Source organism: Eulemur rufifrons, chromosome 18 (assembly GCF_041146395.1).
Source record: "Eulemur rufifrons isolate Redbay chromosome 18, OSU_ERuf_1, whole genome shotgun sequence".
NCBI classification, from domain to species: domain Eukaryota; kingdom Metazoa; phylum Chordata; class Mammalia; order Primates; family Lemuridae; genus Eulemur; species Eulemur rufifrons.
In genome coordinates, this window is record NC_091000.1 from 36051711 (window position 1) to 36073966 (window position 22256).

A 22256-nucleotide genomic window follows, 5' to 3' on the forward strand; every position below is an offset into this window, starting at 1 on the left:
CCATTAGAAATACAAACAATATTAGCTTATTCTGCATCTTTTTACTGGGTCAAAAAACTTTACAAATTAGAATTTGTCTCCTCAACCATGGTGAAACACTGTAAATGTAGAGATCTCTACCTCCTGAAGTCCTCAACAGCACCTAACTCAATTTTCCATACCACAAACATTAAAATACTAGTTAAAGAAATCAAAATTTATCATTGTTAGGTAGAGCAGGGAGAAGTACTTCATTAAGAACACTCAAATCATTACTATTAATAGATATATTAGTTTCCTGTGGCTCCAGCAACAGAGTGTCACAAACTTTGTAGCTTACAACACTAAAAATTGGTTCTCTCACAATTCTGAAGGCCAGAAGTCCGAAATCAGTTTTCCTGAGCCACACAATTAAGGTGTCAGTAGAGCATCTCTCCTGAGGCTCCAGGGGAGAAGCTCTTCCTTGCTTCTTCCCGCTACTGGTGGCTGTCAGCATTCCTTGGCTTCTGGCTGCATTGCTCTAACCTCCCACTTATTTTCTAGTAATGATACATGTGATGATATTTAGGGTCCACCCAAATAATCCAGAATTATTTCTTCACCTCAAAATTCTTAACTTAATCAGATCTGCAAAGACTCTTTTTCCAAACAAGTTAACCAGGGATTTGTCATGGCTATCTTTTAGGGAACCATATTTCACCCTATCACACTGGAGAAACCAAATTAAAACAACAGAAACAGCAAGTCGAAAAGAAGTGAACTTTACTAACAAATTCAAACAAATTTGAACACATTCAAAATATTCAAAAGAAATAAAAACTTTTTTTTAATTTAATATATTGTGGCAACAGCTGGAAAAATTTTTAAGCAAGTCAACTCAATTTATGCTCCAAGTATTGGTTCTAATAGTGATTGAGCTGTGACTGCTTTTGTTTCTAGTTTCAGAAATTCACCTTAATTTGCTAAGTATAAAGCCTATCAGGCTACAATAAACTGAAATTTGGCAGTAGCAATACTGGTGACAAGCTGATATCATGCAGAACAACTTACTGCCCAATGTCCAAATAAGTAAGGCAGCAGTACAGACTTGGTAAGGAGACTGGTTAAACAAAAAAAAAGGTTCTTGAAAATTCTCCCCCATTATTTTACTTTCTCACCACCACTAATTAACCTCCTTTTTTCTTTTCTAACTTACAGTACTAACAAATAGAATCCTATTTTGACAAACTAGGCTAGTGTTTTACAAATGATAGTGTACCTCTTCAATGGATAGAAATACGAAACTACTCTGAAAGACCAAGCAACCTGTAAGTTTTCTCAAATAATCTTTCCTCTGAAAAATGAATGATAAGCAACGAACATTAAATTTGGCCTCAATTTTGTAGTATCTGATATACTGTAACAGGAATAACCTAACAAGCCAGCACAGCCAACAAGACAATACGGCTGTTTCAAGTAAATGCCTAATTACAATCTGAGCTTCTGAATAAAGAATTCTCAGAAATAAATAATTACCATCAAAAAGAATGCTCTTGAGGTCTTGTCTTGATGAATTCCCTCAGTCTTTGCTTGTCTGAGAAGGTCTTTATTTCTCCTTTGTATATCAAACTTAGTTTTGCAGGGTACAAGATTGAGCACCTCTTGTATTATTCTGGATAGAGCTGGAGCCCATTTTACTAAGTGAAGTATCACAAGAATGGAAAAACAAGCACCACATGTACTCACCATCAAATTGGTATTAACTGATCAACACTTAAGTGCACATATAGTAATAACATTTATCGGGTGTCAGGCAGACTGGAGAGCGAGGAGGGGATGGGTATATTCACACCTAATAGGTGGGGGATGGACACGCTTGAAGCTCTGACTCAGGTGGGGCGAAGGCAATATACGTAACCTAAACATTTGTACCCCCATAATATGCTGAAATAAAAAAAATTTTTTTTAAAAAAGGAATGCCCTGTGGAGCCTATATTCAGGGCACTGAGTAAACATTTTCATATTCACTATCTGTAAAAATATCTGTAAAAGCACAGTATTGAAGAGAAAGTATCAGGACAATGTGGGAAACAGATTTAGGGTTAGCGAGTTTGGTTTTTTTGGTAAGCCACCTAGAAGACAGTGTGATATACATAACACATACGTCAAATTCATAATTACTATTTTACAAAGCAGCATGAAAATAAGTACAAATGAAAATAAAACAGCTATTAAGGACGCTGAAAATAAGGCAGAGAAGTTTGATTTTGACAAAACAGTAAACAACTACAACAGGTATGCCTGGAAAGGAAGTATAAATATAAAGAGGCTCTGCTAGAAAGTAAATTTGTTAGTATGTACTATAAGAGGTAAAATCGGGAAAAAGGAAAACCATCATTTCACTAATTCAGGAATAAGGTGGACGAGTCTAATTATTTTATTGTTTCCTCTAGCTTTATTAAGGTATAACTGACAAAGAGAAATTGCATATATTCACATGTATTGTACAATGTGGTATTTGGCATATGTATACATTGTGAAATGAATGAATCAAGCTAATTAACACATCCATCACCTCATATAGTTAGCATTTTTTTTTGTGGCGAGAACATTTAAGATCTACGCTGTCTACAGCTGGAATCTGATTCTTTACAGAGGACTTTTTAAAATACTATGTCCTTTTATCCCTCCTCCATTCTTACAGGACTCAGGCTTAGAACCATCATAATGAGCAACTGTTTATTACAACAATGTATTTGACTAGAAAAAAAGGTTGATAATCAGTGAACTAGATTATCATAAAAGTATTTCTCAACTAGGTAACACAGGAGGTATGTTGAAAATAATGTAGTATAAACAAAAAAGTACTAAAGTTTACAAAAGTGACCGTTAAAAATCATTAGAGTAGTAATCTCTATAATGACATCGATGCTACTTATATTTGGGTGCGCTTTATGAGTTTCCCAGAAAGAGATGTCATCACAGGTGGCACAGAAAATGGTGGAATCACCTTTAGGACCGATGGATTTTCAGATTTTGTTAAAACTGTTTACACACTTCTAGAAGTCCATATTATAAAATGGCAACTTGACTACAAATAGCTGCCTGACTAAAAAGTGTACAATAGAAGGAATATTTGTACAATTACTAACATAATAATTGTCCCCTCCTAAATTAAGCTATTATGTCCTAAATGTGCATGTCAAGGTATTAAAGCACTAAATAACAATTTTATCTCAGAGCTAAGTCAAACGTGAAAACACTCTAAACAGCAAGATTTAAATCTGGAGTCTAAGAAGCTGAAATGGCTAATATTAATTCTGATTACTCTGACTAAAATCCATTAAATTATAATCTATTTATGAAAAAATATATAATACAGGAATATAGCTGAAACTTCAAAAAATTATCAGAGAGTTTGGAATTAAACAAAGGCAATCTCAAACTCTACATTTTTTTTTCAAACTCCACATTTTTAATCTAGCCTTTCTGTAATACCTTAACTTTAGTAGATTGATTTGAAGTAATAGAAAAAAAGAAAGGGCTAAGCCAAAGTAAGTATTAATAGCTGAGAAACAGAAACCCTGACCTGTATTCTTAATTATATTAAAACCAAAGAACTGTTATGCTTGGAATATTTCCATTTGTGTATTTCTCCCTTTTCCTAACTCTCTTCCTAATCCCAAATTTAAAAGACCAGTTGTAAAACAGTAGGGTGCCAAATTAAAACACACTTTATTTTTAGATGTCTCCATACTCATAGGCTGACTTCCTGTCAGGAAGAGTTCCATTTCACTGAATACCCAGATCAGCAGGGAACTTGCAGAATTAAGTGCCAGTTGATATTACTTTGTTTTGCATTTACCACCCTTGAGAATAATGTTCAAAGATCTAGTTATATAGTCAGCATGGTATCATCCTTCTGACTAGACTGCCAAGCCACAGGGTGTACTACCAGTTCCACAAAATTTACCTTAAAAGGTTGTGTTTTCTAAATCCTAGTGTGCTGGTGAATCAACAGGACGTCTGTATTTCAGATTAAATCTTACATCTAAAGTTAAATTATGCTTTTCTTTGGTTGTAACAGCACTTTAAATCAATATTATGAAAAAGTCTGCATCCAAATTCAAATAAAGATCAATTAATGTTCACTAAAACATCAACCTAAACATTTTATTTTTAAAAAGAAAAAACAACACTTTGGTTTGTTTTTAATATGTTTTTGCTGTTGTTTAAAGGCTACTGTTCCTACCTTATAATAGAAAGTTATCTATTATAAAATTTTGAATCAATTAAAAATAATAAATATTTTTGCCATATTATCATAAAGTACAGTTATTAAGCTCATTTCAAATACTTTAGAATTGTTAATGCAGCTAAGGTTTTTCACGACCAATTTATACAGCTTGAATTTTCCAAGCTTCAATGGTCTATAGTCCCTTCTTAAAAGGTCAACTGATTCTATTGCACACAAAATTAAATTAACTCTGACTGTTTCAACAAAGAATATCTATTCTTTCAGCCTTTGTGCATTATAGGAATAAAGCATTCACGCTAAGGCAAAACTAGATGATTGTACTGGAAGCCTATTTTTTTATCCCAGTGTTAGACATTACCCTATTGATTCTCATCCCATCTGCAATCAAAAGGTCATAGGTACTAACAATAACAAAGTTCAGGGACAATCACTTTATATCTACTAATTTTCTTTTTATAAGTACATTCTAAGGATGAGGTATAAACACACCAAAAAGAAATTGAAATTGAAATGTATTTAAACTAACCTTTTACAAACTTATTTAACACTGTATGCTTTTCTCACAGAACATCCATTATTACGGCATGGTACGCACTCTGGAATTTGCTGTACTGGAAGAGTCAGATAGTGAGAACGGATCAAACAAGCATATGGTTACCACAATTTCAACCAAGGAAAGTTATAGACACTGGATCAAGCAGAGGAAATCCTTTAGGAACTTTAATATCTGTTAATCCTGATGAAATTATAAAAACATAGAACCCAGAAAAAAATTTGGCTGTCAGCCATAGGAGACGAAAATTATATACTCGACTCCTCCATCTACCCCTTCTTTCCCCTCCCCTCAGCTCCGGTGCAAAAAAAAAAAAAAAAAAAAAAAAAATAGATATACTCATGAACAAAAATAAAATTATCAGATTAAATAGGGACTAATAAAGAGCTTTCAGGGCTCCACCCCAATGCCACTCCCTGTTCCTGTGTTTTGTGTTTTTCTTAAAGTCCATATAAAATTCTATCTTGTATTATGATTATTTGTCTCTCTCACTATTTGTCTCTTCTATAGTTTAAGGAATAGATTATAATTTCCTTAAAGAAAGAGGCTTGTCTTAAAAGCATATGATACACGCTTGCTAAATAAATGAATAAATAACACCACAGCAAGTATAAAAAAGAGGCCTCGGTCAAGGCAGAGATATTCACCAAAGTTCTGTAGAAAAGACAGCATTTGAACTGAGCCCAATTGACAGTAAAAATGGAAAATTCTAAAACTATAGTTAATGGCCTCACCACACTACTACTAGAAAACTTCATACCATAGGATTTCCATACCACAGACTTATTTCTATTCCCACTAAGCAATCTATATATAGTCAAAGTTCCTATTCTGCAGTTGACAAAAAACAATCACTTGTTTTACTGGCTTAATTATTTCTTTTAAAAAACTACACCATTTTCTTAATACTGAATGGTGAATTTTAGTGAAAAAGGTTGACATGTCCTCTAAACACAGCACACTATGAATATCTAAGCACCTCAGTTAAAAAAAGTTTCCATTTATATGAAGTGCTACAGTAAATAAAACTAATCCATAGTAATAGAAATCAAATCAGTGGCAACTTGAGGTGATAGAGATGGGGACTGATTGCAAAGGGGCACAGGAAACTTTATGGATTAAAATGATCGTTACATGGTGGCATATATGTCAAAATTCATTGAAGTATACATTTAAAATGTGTGTATATTTATTATATATAACTTATCCTCAATAAAGTTGATTTTTTTAAAACAAGTGAGTCTGATTAAGTCAAAAAATGAAAAAAATAAAAGCCTTCTTTATAAATGAACATAATTACAGTCTTTGGTAATAATAACATAGCTGTTTTAATGAAAACAAAGACTTAATATAAAAACTAATTAACATCAAAAAGTATGGGAGTATTTCATAATGAAAAAGACCAAAGGCAAAAATCCAAAATATGGTGATTTATGATCAATGGTACCATTCATTTATTACTTATACAAGTATATAAACATTTGGTTGAACAGTACTATAATAGGAGTTGGAGATATAATAGTAACGAAAACACAATGTTTGCCTTCAAGAAACTTACAGTCTAAATAGGAGACAAAGATAAATCCTAGGAAATTTAAATATAGAATGAAATAACTACAACATAGTCAGTGGGTGCTCTAAATAGTACCTCATTTAGGGATAGAGTTGTGGGAAAGAAAGGAGTCAAGGAACAACTGCCCAGAAGAAATTGTACTTTATCAAGGAGCTAAATGATTTATTTTTCCCATAAATATTCACTGAACACCCATTATGGTACCAAGGACTATGCTACGTAATGGGTATACTTTAATGGGCAAAACAGAAGTAACTGTTACCTTCATAGAGTCTAGAACACAAAGAGGAAGACTAACAATACACAAGTATACAAGTTAGCATATGTATACTGAAAATTGTTGTTAAATTCTACAGTGAGTGCTAAAATAAAAACAAACAAAAAGGATACCAACCATAGATATGATGGTCTAAGAAATGGATAATTAAGCTGCGATCTGATTGATAAGAAGCCACCAACAATTAGTCACTACACTTGAAAGAGGGGTATTTGAGAAAAAGAAAAAGCATGTGCCAAGACACAGGAATAAGATGTCACATTTGGGTAACTTTAAATATTCAGCAGGGCTTGAGAACAGATATAAAATTAAAATCTAACTGGTAAGAAATGAAGTTCAAGCAATAAGAGAGGCCTAATCATGAAAGACACCTTTGTGCCATGGTATAAAGCTGGCTTGCTTTTTTTTTTTTTTTTTTGCGCGGTGGGGGGGAGGTTTATTTTGATAATAATCTACTCATACTCAAAATATACATCTCTAAAACCATTACAACTATGAAAAGGAAAAGTTCATGAACTAAAACAGCAAGAGCAATAACATTAATGTCATATATTCAGAAGAATAAACTCAAAATGAAGAAGAAACCTAGAAATAGAGAAAAGATGTCACAGAAAAGAAAAAAGAAATATTTTACTATAAATATTCAAAAACATTCAAACACTGACATAAAAGAATCATAAGAACAGTGCTATCTGATTCATATTGTGACTATTATAATTTTTAAGTTAATAATTCAGAGGTATAGAGAAAGAATCACTTGAGTCAAAAAGGACCAAACCTTTTATCATTATCTTTACATAAAGGAACTATTTCCAAAAACAGCAACAATCTATATACTTTGATGAAAATTTTTTTAAACAAAAATCAGATTAACACATTATTTGAAATTAACTTTTGTTGCTAATTAATTACTCAGACAGGATGCCAGGCCAGACTACATGGTGCTTCTAGTTTTTCTATATACTGTATGCATTTCTGATAAATGGAGAAAGAATAGATGACCTGGCAGAAGACTCAGACAATAATATGTGATTTACAGGACATGAATGCAGCTACCACAAGATTTATCTGACAGCCTTCTCCGATAGTGGACTGTTGAGTATCCGATGGAATGATTTCTAGTCTAGAAAGTCTACTACTGAGTAGCCATACACATTATTTATTTATTAGATGTTTTGGGTTGAAACCATTTTTAAATGATGCACTTCACAATGCGCAGTCATAAATTTAGCTTTAAGCCCAAGAAGGGAGGTAGTGTTATTGGAATGTATGTCAGACTGAATTAGGATGAGCAATGCAACGCTTTTATAAAGTGGCCTTGAATGCAATGTCAATTCTTTCAAAAAATGATATTAATGTCAAATGAGCAAGATACAAGCACTTTATACAATGCTAGAATATTACTTGAAACATTTATTTAACACTTCTTTAAATTCATATAGATTTCAAACAAGTTTATATATACACGCAACAAATTTTCATGTTTGTGAAAAACAATCTGAAATATAGTTGAAAACTTGTTCAATTTTGTTTTGTGTGCATCAGAGAACATACAGTTTCATGAAGAATGTATGAAGTCTTATTTTAAGAAGTAAAGAGGATTTAAAACAGTCTTTGGAGCTCAAGTAGTTCTTGAATTATTTTACATGGGATTCAATATATGACTAAATCTAATTCAACAAACCTTAAATATATATTGATTTTACTCAAAAATATAATGCTGAGTATTATAAGAGAGCTTTCCAACTCTAACATTTTACATAAACAATTTTAAAATTTAAATAGGATGAAATATGAAATGGTACCTAAGTAACTTTTAATGAATCAGTGGACTTTAGAAAGTATTATATAATCCTAGTTGAAGCTACAAAGACATCTATAGTAATCTGTTTGGTCTTATTGGCAACAAACCAAATGTGATCATTTCCTCATTTCTTAAATTTAGGTTCTAAATTCTCTTTTGTAATAAAATCTGCTTATACACCGTGTTAAAAAGAATGTAAAAAGAAAATAAGTTTTGAATGGATTTAAGACAAATAATCAGAACATGGCCGATTGTCATGAAATTAACATCAACTAATTTGTAAAGTTCTAAATCAAATTTGCAGATGTTAAGTTCATAAGCATATCCCATTATTTATGTGATTAAAAAAGGAGTTTTGACCTGATCTTTCGATCTTTGGCACTCAATCCTCTCCATCTCCTCTTAAAAAATTAATTAAAATTTTAGAAACATGGTAGCTTTTTGCTTCCTACCCTATCTCAGACTAAAAAAAATTATCAATCAAACTCAAGCCATCCCCACCCAGTATCTGCAAAATGTCGACTTGAAATTCAATTTCATATCTCTTAGGCTTTCATGTAGAAAAAGACAGTTCACTTCTAACAAAATAAATCACTTTTGTGATTGCCAAGTTGACCTCTTTGAATTAGGAAAATTCAAAGTGAAAAATGTAATTATCACCCCGGAACAATCTGTATACATCTGGAGCTAATTCTGGCTTCATTTTTCACATCATTTTTCACACTGTGCTACATCTTGTAGAAATGCCACAGAACTTTTGAAGAACTCATAAAAAATGTTATAGACTTCAAATACCCAATAATGTATTTTATTCAAACAAAAAACTTGAGAATTTCTGACTTTTAAAACTTACTCTACTAAGTGATCTTCATATCCCATTTAATTGGATTAGTATTAAACAGCACTGTGACATACATGACAAATAGGTGTATTAAAACACGTCATTCTTTATTCTTTGCAGCTTCTAACATTCAGATATGTAATATGTAATATCTGAAATAGCATTTGTGTACCAAAAATAGTCAATTCTTCTAACTAGAAAGTGAAACTTCATTACCAAAATTCATCAATGAAACTATAATAAATTCATATTCTTGTGAAGAAACATCTAAAACTGTAAGTGAATGCTTCTTAAAAATAAGTGTAATTTCATGTAGGTATAAGAATGATATAAGGCAATTTCCACCTATGAAAGATTCAATTATTTCAAATCAGATGACTGAATGAGAAATTTTATCTAGTCAGTTTTTGAAGAAATGAAATTTTGTAAAGGAAATGATTAAATTATAAAAACATGGTACTCACTATATCTAAGAATAAGCCCAATAAGAAACATAACTACTCCTCACAAGTTCATTATAAAAATACATTAGGTGCAATGTACCTAATTGCTCTTATTGTACTTTATTGACAATGCATAGTATTGATTTTTCACACCTTCTATGATTCTTTAATTTGTATTCATGAAATGTCCATCAGCACAATCTAAATAAATTTGGCAATATAGGCACTAAAACAAATAAATCGATGCAAAGAAACATTAATTTTGCATTATCCTTATTCGTTAGGCAAGTAAACCATGAGAGTTGTAAATGAAGGTCAAAGGTTTTGAAACGGGTCAAAACCCTTGACCTCTAAACCAATACCTTTCCTATTAAAAAAGGCTATTTTAAAGTTTTAAGTGGGGGAATTTACTACCGGCAAGATATCACTTTTAAAAGACCACAAAGAAAATTTTCGATAAAAGCATTCATCTGTTTAATTGCAAAACAGAAAACAAAATATCACAGGATACATGATTTCTATATAAGTTTTTAAAAAATCATTAAAGTTTAACACATGAGGTACAAGGTTTCTGAACACCTAAAGTAATTTTGCTTTTAGGAATTTATTTTCTACATCTTATCATGATGGCTGCCACTTTTTTGTTGATGTTTTCCCAAATCTGCTGTGTACGTCAAAAATAATTAGCAATGACAAGGACTCAAAATTATTTATCACTCATTTTATAACCTCTGCACAAAAGGGAAGTAGACCCATGATTCCCAGTGGAGTCAGCATGGCACTCCACAAGGTATAGAAATAAATCTGTTTCTATAACCTTAATATACACAGCAAAGAAATTTAGTCATCTCAAGATCATTTGATCTGGACATTTTTAATGTAACTCTAAAAACCTTTGCTTTCTCATTTATCTACCGACTTTTTCTCAGTGCTTGCTTCAAAATCATCTGCAAGCATCAAAGATAAGGAGCAACTCTTTTGCAATATGATTACTTTATAATAGCAAACTCAATTATTATAGCCAAAATTTCAGTAATGCAAATATAACTTCCTTGTCAAAACAAAATCATGTGAGAATTTACTATTAATTCAACATTTATTCTGTCACTCACCTGAGAACACAGTAGCATAACCAATTCCACAACTGAATTACTAGACTTCATGCAAACCAGACCTATTTTAAAAAAAGTAAAAAGTAAAAAAACAAATATGAGCGATTTATTATACAATTTAATCCAAATTGGTTTTTAAAATAAAACATTAACATCTTGCTAAGAACCAAACTGGCATACATTTGATCAGACAATTAAACAAGGTATTCTATGGTTACTTTAAACCTGGCATCAAAATCACTACCATTTTTTGTAAACAATTCCATTTCAGCTTTCAAAATATTAAAACATATATTACAACTTCATATATAATGACATTTCACAATAGTTATAGAAATGTGCACAACATATGCCATATTGATCAATATCATCTACATTTTGTTTTGGAGAGAGTTGATCATTATACATGCAGAGAAGGGAAATGGCTCCCTGACCTTTGCTTTCTCCACCACACTCTCTCCGTTCAACCCTCTAGCTATCAATCAAGTTTCCATTTTGTTTCATGGCAGCAGACATCCCAAACACTCTTATTAGTACCTTGACCTCTGACCTCACACTAAACCTTAACAGAAATGCAAGTCGTTGTCTGTTATATACTCTTGATTTCTTATAAATTAATTTGTTTACATTTTCTCTTCTGTTTCATTTTGGTTCACCAAAAATATCCTTAGGAAGGAACTTTTATATAGTTATTACCTATCTAAAGAATTCTTTAGTTTTAATTACCAATAAAATCTAAAGTGGTTCCTTCAAAGAATATTTTATAAATAGTGTCTTAAAAAAGCAATACCAATAATTATAAGGACTAAATTAAATTATATTACTAATAATCACAAAAATTACATTTTTATTGCATATTTTTCTAGGCAAACACAAGCTTAGGTTACAGAATGTAATAGCTAAAATAATAGCTGGTGGTCTTTAAACACCCTACAGTATTACCCTCTTTTTTCCTTCCCATTAAAGCTCTTCCAGGTATCCAATCTCTTCTTTCTTCTATTCTCTTGCTCTTTCTTTCTCTTTCCCTTGTTTTAATAACAATGTCTCAACTATAATGACAGCATATGTTTGCATTTTGTAGCTTTACAAATAGCATTCAAGTTAAATTGGAGAGGTCACCCCCTTTACTTTTTAAAAAAAGTTAGAACTATTTTTCTCAATGTCTGAAAAAATATATGACAGAAATGATGGCAAAAGTGTTAGCACTGGCATGAAAATCAGCTACACAAATGTTTGTATGTTGAATTAGGCAATCAGGTCATTAAATAAAATGTGGTTTCTACAGCACTAAGTTGTACATAGCTCCTCAGATTAATACCGCCAAGGCCAAAAAAAGGGTAGGGCAATACTCTATCTCTGATTGTTGGTGCAGCCCTCTGCTGGTCTGAAACCTCACTACTTTTCATAAAATATAACCCAGGTAAAAGAAGTTCAGTTCTACTCCAACTTCAAAACCCATTATTTCTAAGAAGTAAATTCAGATCTTTCTATAATTAGGTCATTAATCCTTATTGCTCTATTCCAGAGGAACCAGAATTCCTGACATTGGGCCCTGATCTGAGCCCTTTTATACCCGCTCAGTGAACAATACTGATAAAAAGGACCTTGGGTTATCCAAAATTAGGAAGATTTATAGATGCTCATTCATCCTTTTCACCACGCATATCATAGGATGCACACAAACATAACTTTGTGTGTAAAGCAACAGGAGATAACCCCAATAAGGGACTTGGCATCGAACCGCATAACTTAAATCACTTCTATTTTTGACCTGAATTTTTGCCTTCGGGTGATACTCATTGCATGTATGAAAAGCAAGAAATGAAAAATGAACCACTAAATCTGTCTTCAGATTTAAAGTCAGATTCTAAGAACTATCCAAAGGAAGGCCCTGAAACTTTAGGGTCAAGTTCTAAGTTGCTACAAGAAGTATCAATTTTCATTTTATAAACAGACATACAGACACTCCCCTACGCCCCCTATTATTGCCTCGGTCACAAGAGAAGGTACTGCAGGCTCAGAAATCTGAATGGACTCAATCTGACCTCTCTCAAAGTCTCTCAGAATAATAGTTGGGTTTGGTTGGCTTGATTTTATTTCTTTGGTTGGTTTTTCAAAGACAGAGAATTTTAGTCTCTTGAAAAGAACATACTCGGGATGCCAAGCTAAGAGTTTTATAACTGTACTAATCTGTAATTTCGTGACCAAAGACCATGGCAATTTCTTCAGTGGAAACTCACCCAGATATATGATTTCAGTCACAGAATCAAATGACTTACCACATATTAAGCTAGTGCCATCTAAACCCATTGATCTATCTAAATCCTCAAGGATATGATGAATAAAAAGTCATGATCATTTACCATCTAGAATATAAGAACATTTTATATATATATATTTTAAATCACCTTAAAATTTTATTTAAAAAATGGGATGGTGATAAACATTAGAAATTTTAATAATTTAGGTATAATAAATTCAAGTTCTTATTCCATATTTTCCTGGTTTTGAAAGTATATGCCAAATGAACAATGTCTTTTGGGTGCAACTAAATACTCATCATGAAACCAGAATATATCCATCTTGTAAATACTAATTCCAAATTTCAAGCACATGTTTAATAGGTTCTAGCTTATCACTAATTCTAGTTTTTCTTCTTGAACTTATATCCTCAAATCCACTGTGGGAAAGTTAGACGACTAAGTTTTGTTGAAGAATGGATAGACATCTTTGTTCCAGACTTCCAAAATATATTTTTGTTTAAGATCTACAAATATCATTTAGAATAAAAACTCTACCCCACTGAATTTTTATTTATACTTGAACTTTTCCTTCCAATCACCATTGTACGCACACCTACCTTTATCATTTCTCCACATAGAAACTGTACCAACTAAATTGTGGTACATAATCATCACAAAAGAACACTGTCACATGTATTTTAGAAAAATGGGATGGTCTAGGTTCTTGCCACAAATTATCATATAAATTTTGCACAGTGAAGTCCTTCCTGTTAGAATGATGTACTCATATACCGTATATGTGTAGTGTGGCTCTTTGGAGGGTCACAAACCACTGTAATATCTAAGATATTTTTCCCTATGCCAAATACAAGGTTTTGGCCCCATTTAAAATCCAAGTTTATATCTTCTTAAAATACAACATAATACATTGGGCAAACCAGTAACAAAACTAAAGATAATATACAAGAGTAATGATTTCTTTTCCTACTGCACCATCATTCTAGGGCAATTGCAGCACTCTTGTTTTCTTATTATTTTACTCCACAGCATGGTAAAGAATAACTGATGTATAATGATGAAATAGCAAAGTGTTTCAGGATATAGGAAAAAAAAGATCATTAAGATTCATAATGAATTTTAGATTTATAACAAGGATCCAGTGAATTCAGATATAGTAATTTTAAGATAGAATTTAAAAATTTTAAGCTAATATTCTCTTTGTTCTTTGAAAGATCTCTTTTAAAAAAAATAAAAATAATAAAGGATGGGCACAGTGGCTCACACCTGTAATACTAGCACTTTGGGAGGCCGAGGTGGGAAGACTATTTGAGTTCAGGAGTTCAGGACCAGCCTTAACAAGAGCTACACTCGGTCTCTATAAAAACATAGAAAAATTAGACAGGCATGGTGGCACATGCCTATAGTCCCAGCTTCTTGGGAGGCTGAAGCAGGAGGATTGCTTGAGCCCAGGAGTTTGAGGTTGCAGCGAGCTATGATGACATCACTGCACTCTAGCCCGGCAACAGAGGAAGACCCTGTCACACACACATAAAAATAAACAAAACAAAATAAAATAAAATAAAAGTAATAAAATATCAATCCTTACAAAGGGTTATAACTACTTGAAAAAGAGGGTTAACATCACTAAAATTGAGATAATCAGACAATATGCGACTCCAGGTATGATGTAATATGAAATATTACATCTAATTAAACTTTTAGATCTAAGTTCAAGTCCTCAGAAAATATATAGGATAGAGGAACTATTAAATGACATCACAAAAGAGCAATAGCTTCAGAGTTCCAAAATATGTAACATTCTACAGAATAACCAACCAGATTTCTTCAATAAAACAATAGCATGGAAACAGAGGAAGAATGGAGGAAACTATTTTAGATTAATAAGGACTTATCAGAGGCTTAAGAGACCTAATCACACGTAATAAGTGAATTTTGTTTGCATCTTAAATGGAAGAAACTCAACTATATAAAGATGTTTTATAAAGATAAATATAGGCTGGATATTAGGTGATATTAAAAATCTGTTAATATCATTAGATGTAACAATGGCATTGTGATTACATAAGAAAATTTCTTTGTGTGTGTTATTAAGTACTCAGGGGTTAAATGACATGGTATCTCAGATTGTTCAAAATACAAAAGCAAACAAAGGGAGGTAGAAGTAGCAAATAATTATGGAAAAATGAAGACAGTTTGGATAGCTCGTAATAAGTTCATGGATACTGTACTTCCTAATTTTGTGAATATTTAAAATTTTCATAAAAATATTTTACAATATTTTTTAAAACTCATTAGAACTTTTAAAAAAATTAATAAGCATTCCAATGCTTGATGACACACCTAGTCACTAGCAAGAACAGAATTAAACCCAAGGTCTCCCGCCCTTTATATCAATGCTTTTTGTATAGTATTATGCTGCTTATATAGTAGTATATCCTCTCAAAACCTTTCTGTTTTATGCTGCATAAAACCACGACCCAAAATATCCCTCAAAACTTAAAAAACATACGTAAGTTTCATAAGAACTCAGATTTGTATGCTATTTTTATAAACACAATCCAATGAGTAGGCTCAAGTTTATAAATGAGCAACACTTAAATCTTCTTCTTACCATTTTATCAGAATTTACCAGTAAAAAATTGATTCCAAATTAAATTTTGTTCAAGGATCTAGAATTATCAATTTCTAATACTTCTGCATATCTAGTATTATCCTATGTTGCTATATCTATCATAAAATCCAAAGACCAACTAATAAGCATCAATGTCTTGCTATACTGAAAGTCTATAAATCATAAATACATTTTGCTCACTTTTTTATGGCCATTAAATCATAAATTGTCACATCACTTGAAAAAATGTTTGATATGTGAAACATAAATTAATAAAAAGCCCTATAATATAGATTCTTAGATTTTTTTAAATCAATTCTTTTTTGTTAATTAAAAAAAAACTTTTTTTTAGAAATGGGGTCTCACCCTGTTGCCCAGGCTGTGGTGCAGTGGCACGATCATAACTCATTGCAGCCTCGAACTCCTTGGATCAAATAACCCTTCAGCCTCAGCCTTCTGAGTAACTTGGACTACGGGTGTGCAAAACCATATTTAGCTAATTTTTAAAAATTTTTGTAGAGACAGTGTCTCACCACATTGCCCAGCCTGGTCTGAAACTCCTGGCCTCAAGTAATCCTCCCCCCCAGCCTCTGGAGTAACTAGGATTACATGCTTGAGCCACTGTGCCCAGCTCCTAATTCAATTCTTTTCAAATTTTATTACTTCATAAATAAAAGTCCTTCATTACCTCATGGACTATTTAGTCCAATGGTCCCCAAACTTTTTGGCACCAGGGACTGGTTTCACAGAAGACAATTTTTCCAAGGATAGGGTGGGGGAGTGGGGGATGGTTCTTCAGGATGATTCAAGCACATTACATTTATTGTGCTGTCAAACCTCTCTGCTAATGATAATCTGTGTTTGCAGCCGCTCCCCAGTGCTAGCATCACCACCTCAGCTCCACCTCAGACCATCAGGTATTAGATTCTCATAAGCAGCACGCAACCTAGATCCCTCGCATGTGCACTTTACAGTAGGGTTCATGCTTCTATGAGAATCTAAATGTTTCTAATATCTGAATTTTCTTTTTCAGATAAATTCATTGCTACTTTCTGCATCTATGGAAATGAAATCACTCATCACCAGCTCCATTATACTTCTATAGCACAGATGAAATTCCTAGCTAAAGCTCAATACTTACATACAGATATTTTAAGGGTCAAATGAAGTGTTCATTCCCCATAGTTAACACTCAGATACGACCTATATCTTGTATTTCCAGTATATCTTTACTTCTACAAAAGAGGAGCTTTTGCACAAGTTTTAAGAAATTCCTTAGGAGATCTTCTAGCTACTGTTAGCCAACAAAAAATGATGATAACTAAAGCTGTAAGTTGATAAAGATACGTGTGTACAGATGAAAGTGTTCACCCATGATTTTTCAGCTTAAAGAGAATATCTTATCCTGACCTAAACCATCAACCATGGATAAAGACAAGTCAGATTTAGCAATCACTTGGTCCAAATACTTTTGAAAACAAAAATTAATTCTACATCATTATTGAAAGCCTTCTAGCTTCTCCTTTAAAAAAATCTTTGTTATGGGGATGAAGACTAGTATTTTGAAATCAGTCTGCTAAACTCTTAAACAGAATTAATTGTTTGAAACATTATCCTCTACTGAACTGATATCTGCTGCCTGAGGAAATTCAGGGTAAGTCTACTTTCACTTGGTTAAGTCACCCTCTCTAATATTTGAAGATACTTGCTACAAGGCAAATGCTCCATGCAAAAAATAAAAAGTCCCATTATTCCTTATCCATTCCATATATATTAATAGCATGGTTTCCAATCCCCTCAGCAATCTACTTCTGCATGCTATCTACTTTAACACAATCTCAAAGTACACTACCTAGAAAAGAACCAGTAACTTATGTATGATGTAAGCAGGACAGAGAACAATGCTGTTAACTCCACTTATTTGTAAAACAGAATTCTGCTAATAAAGACTAATAATGTATGCCTCATTTTCTTGATATCTGACAATATACTGTTGTTTATATGGATTTTAAGTTCAAGTAAAACACCATGACACTAGTCTCTCCAATTCTCTAAACAAACAGTTAATTTAATGTGTCAAAAAAAGAAAATCCCTTGGTTCTTCAGTTCAACACATAATTTTCTGCTTCATCCAAATCACTGATGAAAATCTTGACCAGAATAGAATATAACAGAGACATGATATATTTTTCAAAAGATACAGATTCTATGAGAAGCCTTGTCAAAGGTTAAAAAAAAAAAAAAAAAAAAAAACCAATGAAAATCCATCTACCTCTTGTTGTCCATTTAAGTTTTTAACCTTGAAATGTAAAATATTTCCAAATGAAATAAAGAAAAATCACTTACTTGTTCCTTCTATAAGCAGTTCTTGTCCATGGCTACCCAAAAGTGTCCGAGAAAGAAAAGGTGCAAAATCCACAAAAATCTCTCGTAGAAGAGGAGCTGCCTTTTCCAAAGCATGTTCAAGCCTCTCTGTAATACTAATGAAAAGACATTAAGTTACCTGAACTTCAATAGAATTTATCAATTTTCTACTTTTTAAAATGAAGCATGTATGTCCATCAAAATATAAATTTAGGCCGGGCGCGGTGGCTCACGCCTGTAATCCTAGCACTCTGGGAGGCCGAGGCGGGCGGATCCCTGGAGCTCAGAAGTTCGAGACCAGCCTGAGCAAGAGCAAGACCCCGTCTCTACTAAAAATAGAAAGAAATTATCTGGCCAACTAAAAATATATATAGAAAAAATTAGCCGGGCATGGTGGCTCATGCCTGTAGTCCCAGCTACTCGGGAGGCTGAGGCAGTTGGATCGCTTCAGCCCAGGAGTTTGAGGTTGCTGTGAGCTAGGCTGACGCCATGACACTCACTCTAGCCCGGGCAACAGAGTGAGACTCTGTCTCAAAAAAATATATATATATAAATTTATGTGAAAAATTTTTAAAAACTACCTTAAGAGGTATTACTGCTATGCATAGTAGTCCTTCTGCTTGGAATATTCATTTATATCCTGATCTATCTTGCCACCCTCAGCCCTGACAAAGGAGCTGGTTAACAACCACTCCAAGCATCAGTTCTTATTGGAAGTCTTAACTGGCAGGTTTCAAGCACTTCCTTTTTAGCCCCATTGTAAGAATCTAAAGAAACTCTATCGGCCCAGCACGGTGGCTCACATCTATAATCTCAGAAGCCAAAGCGGCAGGATCAACTGAGGCCATGAGTTTGAGACCAGCCTGAGCAACACAGTGATACCCCACCCCTTCAAAAAAAATTTTTTTTTATTAGCCAGGTGTGGTGGCTCACACCTGTAGTCCTAGATAATTGGGAGGCTGAGGCGGGAGGATCACTTGAGCCTGGTAGATTGCAGTTAACGTGAGCTATGATCGTGTCACTGCACTCCAGCCTGGGTGACAGAGCAAGACTTTGCCTCTTAAAAAAAACCAAAAAACGGTAACCAAAAAAACCCAAAAAACCTCTATCAAATCTTCATCAAATTTGTCTATTTAGCACTAAACCATCAGCACTTTGAATTCAAGAACTGTGCCTTCATTTTTAAGTTCTCAGCTTCAGCATATAGTACGGTATTAAAAAATACTCAAAAACAGCAAGAAACAGTTCTTTTTTACTGAAGACAATAATTCTTTTCTAATTTAATCTAATTGATTTTTATTTAAAAATAATATATTTTATAGGCACACTTATCTCAATTTACATATTAAGAGAAGTCTTTGTGACTATATGTACCTATATTCATAAAAACATACAGACAAATATTTAAGAAGTTTTAAAAAAAAGTCTCCTCCATTTCAGGAAGTTCAGAGGCATCTACAGCTTCAGTTTCTACCTTACAAATGAAACATACACAAAGAGCCACTTATCTACTATTTACACCAGGAGTACTTCAAATTCATACAACCAAGAAAGCAGTTGCTACTAAAATGATCAACACAAACTTATTTAAGTTTCTGCTGTCAATAACCATCTCCTCACATATACTACCCTAAATACTATTTCCCTCTACATACCTCATAGAACTCTTTATCCTGGATAATATCACAAATAGCAGCCTTCACTCAAAGTACCCAGTGCCAACATTTGTAGAATGCTGTGGATTTTCCCCAATTGTAGTAAGCAAAATCAAGAACTCTCTGGCCACTAAGGCCCCAGTAGTGGAAAATACATTCACAGCATTCCAAATTAAAGTTTGAAATGCATATTCCCCATTAAACAAAATAAGTGACAGCAAAAACCTATCTATAATTCAGTATCATTGTGGCTTTGGTGAACTGGCTGTCACTTATTAATGTTTCAGTATTTTTATAGAAGAGGAACAAATCTAAATTTTCAATTTGCAATCATTTGAAACATAAACCATAAGCTTATATAAATATTTGTTATACACATAGCAATTATTTTTTCCCCAAATAGTCACTTCTCATTAACCTTCTGCATCTCATAAACTTTCAAAATAAAGTAAACTTCTAAAATATTTCCGAGCTTCTAAATGTTGTATATGAGGAAGGAAGGGACGGAGGGAGGGGGGAGGGGGGGGAGGGGGGGAGGGAGGGAATATAGCTAGATAGCTTAAAGTCATCAAAAGGCATAAACTACAATATCCAAGTTAGTAGCTTAAATACCTCATATTTGAAACTGGGTCTTGAGAAACTGAACCAACTGTTGGAACTGAGGGCAACTTTGCATTAGATGATCTACTGCCTATAAAAGAAAAATAAACACTTAAGGAATTTTCTGTCTTTAGATACAAGGATTTAAACAAAAAGAATATCTTTATACCAGTCAACACATTGTATTTTTTTAAACATCCATTGCTATTTGGATAACATTAAAATCAAACAATTAACAAGATTTTTCTTGAATCTTTCCTTTCATATAAAAATCTCAGTTACAAGCTCAACTATCATGCCAAGCAATCGTTTTATCCATGGGCTGAAGAGGTAAGAGAAAAGCACATTCTGATTCATTAAATAAGGTTCACAATTTCTTCTACTTAGCACCAAGTGCCAACAGAAATTTACAAGTAAAAGCAATTTTTTTAAAAAAAAGCAAACAAAACAGACAGAGCTGATTCCAAATTTAGCCTTTAACAGTTATACCTCCATTACCATAAAAACTGGTAGTTTTCAGTCATCAAAGGACTTCTGCTATAGCCTGACTGCTCATGAGCCAAAGAACATCTAAGAAACCTTTCTTAAATGACTCAAACAGAATTTATATTCTCTCATTTGTGCCCTCACTGTAATTACAGGACATAACCTGATGTTGCATTTGTCACACTTTATTTCAATTGTTTTTTTAAATGTTTTTCTAAATATTATACTCAACTTTTTGAAAGCAGAGCCTTAATCTTTTCATTCAGCTCTAGAGCCTAAAGAACCTGACATATTAAAAGGTCCTCAATCAATGTTAATTGCACAAATGATTCCTTTAATTATTTCTAATTCCTACATTTTTGTAGATCAATATTCCCACATGGTTTATACTTCCCTCTTTATTTCCTACTATTAGGTCATTAAATATGAAATGTCCGATTTCAAATCAAAAGTGTAGTTTATTATATCTCAAACAAGAAGCAGTACAATTAATCAAAGTATGCACCTAAACTATAAACACTTTTGCCATCTTAACGATATGCCTGGAGAGGGAGTGGTAATGAAATCATGAAAGGCATTTTCCACAGCCTGTTGAGAATTGAGTATTTTCCCTCGCAAAAAGTGGTCCAAAGCCTGGAAGAAGTGGCAGTCAGTTGGTGCAAGGTCTAGTGAATACGGTGGATGACAGAGTTTCCAAGTCCAGCTTCTGCAGTCTGAGCAGCATTGCTTGTGTGACATATTGTCTTGCAAGAGGATTGACCTGTCTCTAATGATCCATCTCGGCTGTTTAATAGCAAGCATCCTCATCATTTCATCCCATAGGTTGCAAAGACATCCACTGTAATAGATTGACGAGGTTTCATAAAGCTGTAGTAGATAATACCAGCGCTGGACAACCAAACAGACACCATTAGCTTTTTTTTGGATGAATATTCAGTTTTGGACTGTGTTTTGGCACTTCATCTTTTTCCAACCATTGTGCCAAATGCTTTCAATTGTCAAAAAGAATCCATTTTTTCATTACACGTAAAAGTATGGTGTAGAAATAGTTCACCTTTATGTCCTGACAGCAAAGAAAGGCAAGCTTTGAGATGATTTCTCTTATGACACTCATTTAATTCATGTGGAACCCATCTAACCAGCTTCTTTTACTTTGTCGATTTGTTTCAAATGGCCCAACATTGTTGGAATAGTAATGTCAAACCTTGCTGCTAATTAACAGGTAGGTTGAGATGGATTCGCTTCCACTACAGCTTTCAGCTCATCATTATCCACCTTGGTCTCAGGTCACCCATGTGGCTCATTTTCAAGATTAAAATCACCAGAATGGACCTTCTCAAACCATCAACATACTGTGCGTTAATTACTCACGTCCTTCCCAAATACTTTGTTGAGGATGTGAGGGTGATCTGGCTGTGACATCTATCACCCCACTGATCGCCAGGGTTGATTCGGCT

At 33.2% G+C, this 22256-nt stretch overlaps 1 protein-coding gene across 2 annotated transcripts in view; it reads right to left on the reverse strand.

Annotated features, from left to right (window-relative positions):
- LRBA (LPS responsive beige-like anchor protein) overlaps positions 1–22256 on the reverse strand; it is a 637829-nt gene that overhangs the window by 442064 nt on the left and 173509 nt on the right. For both annotated transcript variants that reach the window (XM_069493475.1, XM_069493474.1), the window contains 3 exons: positions 20326–20404; positions 18041–18174; positions 10820–10881 (listed from right to left, as the gene is read on the reverse strand). In XM_069493475.1, coding sequence (XP_069349576.1) covers positions 10820–10881; positions 18041–18174; positions 20326–20404 — 275 coding nt within the window. The remainder of the gene's footprint in view (positions 1–10819; positions 10882–18040; positions 18175–20325; positions 20405–22256) is intronic.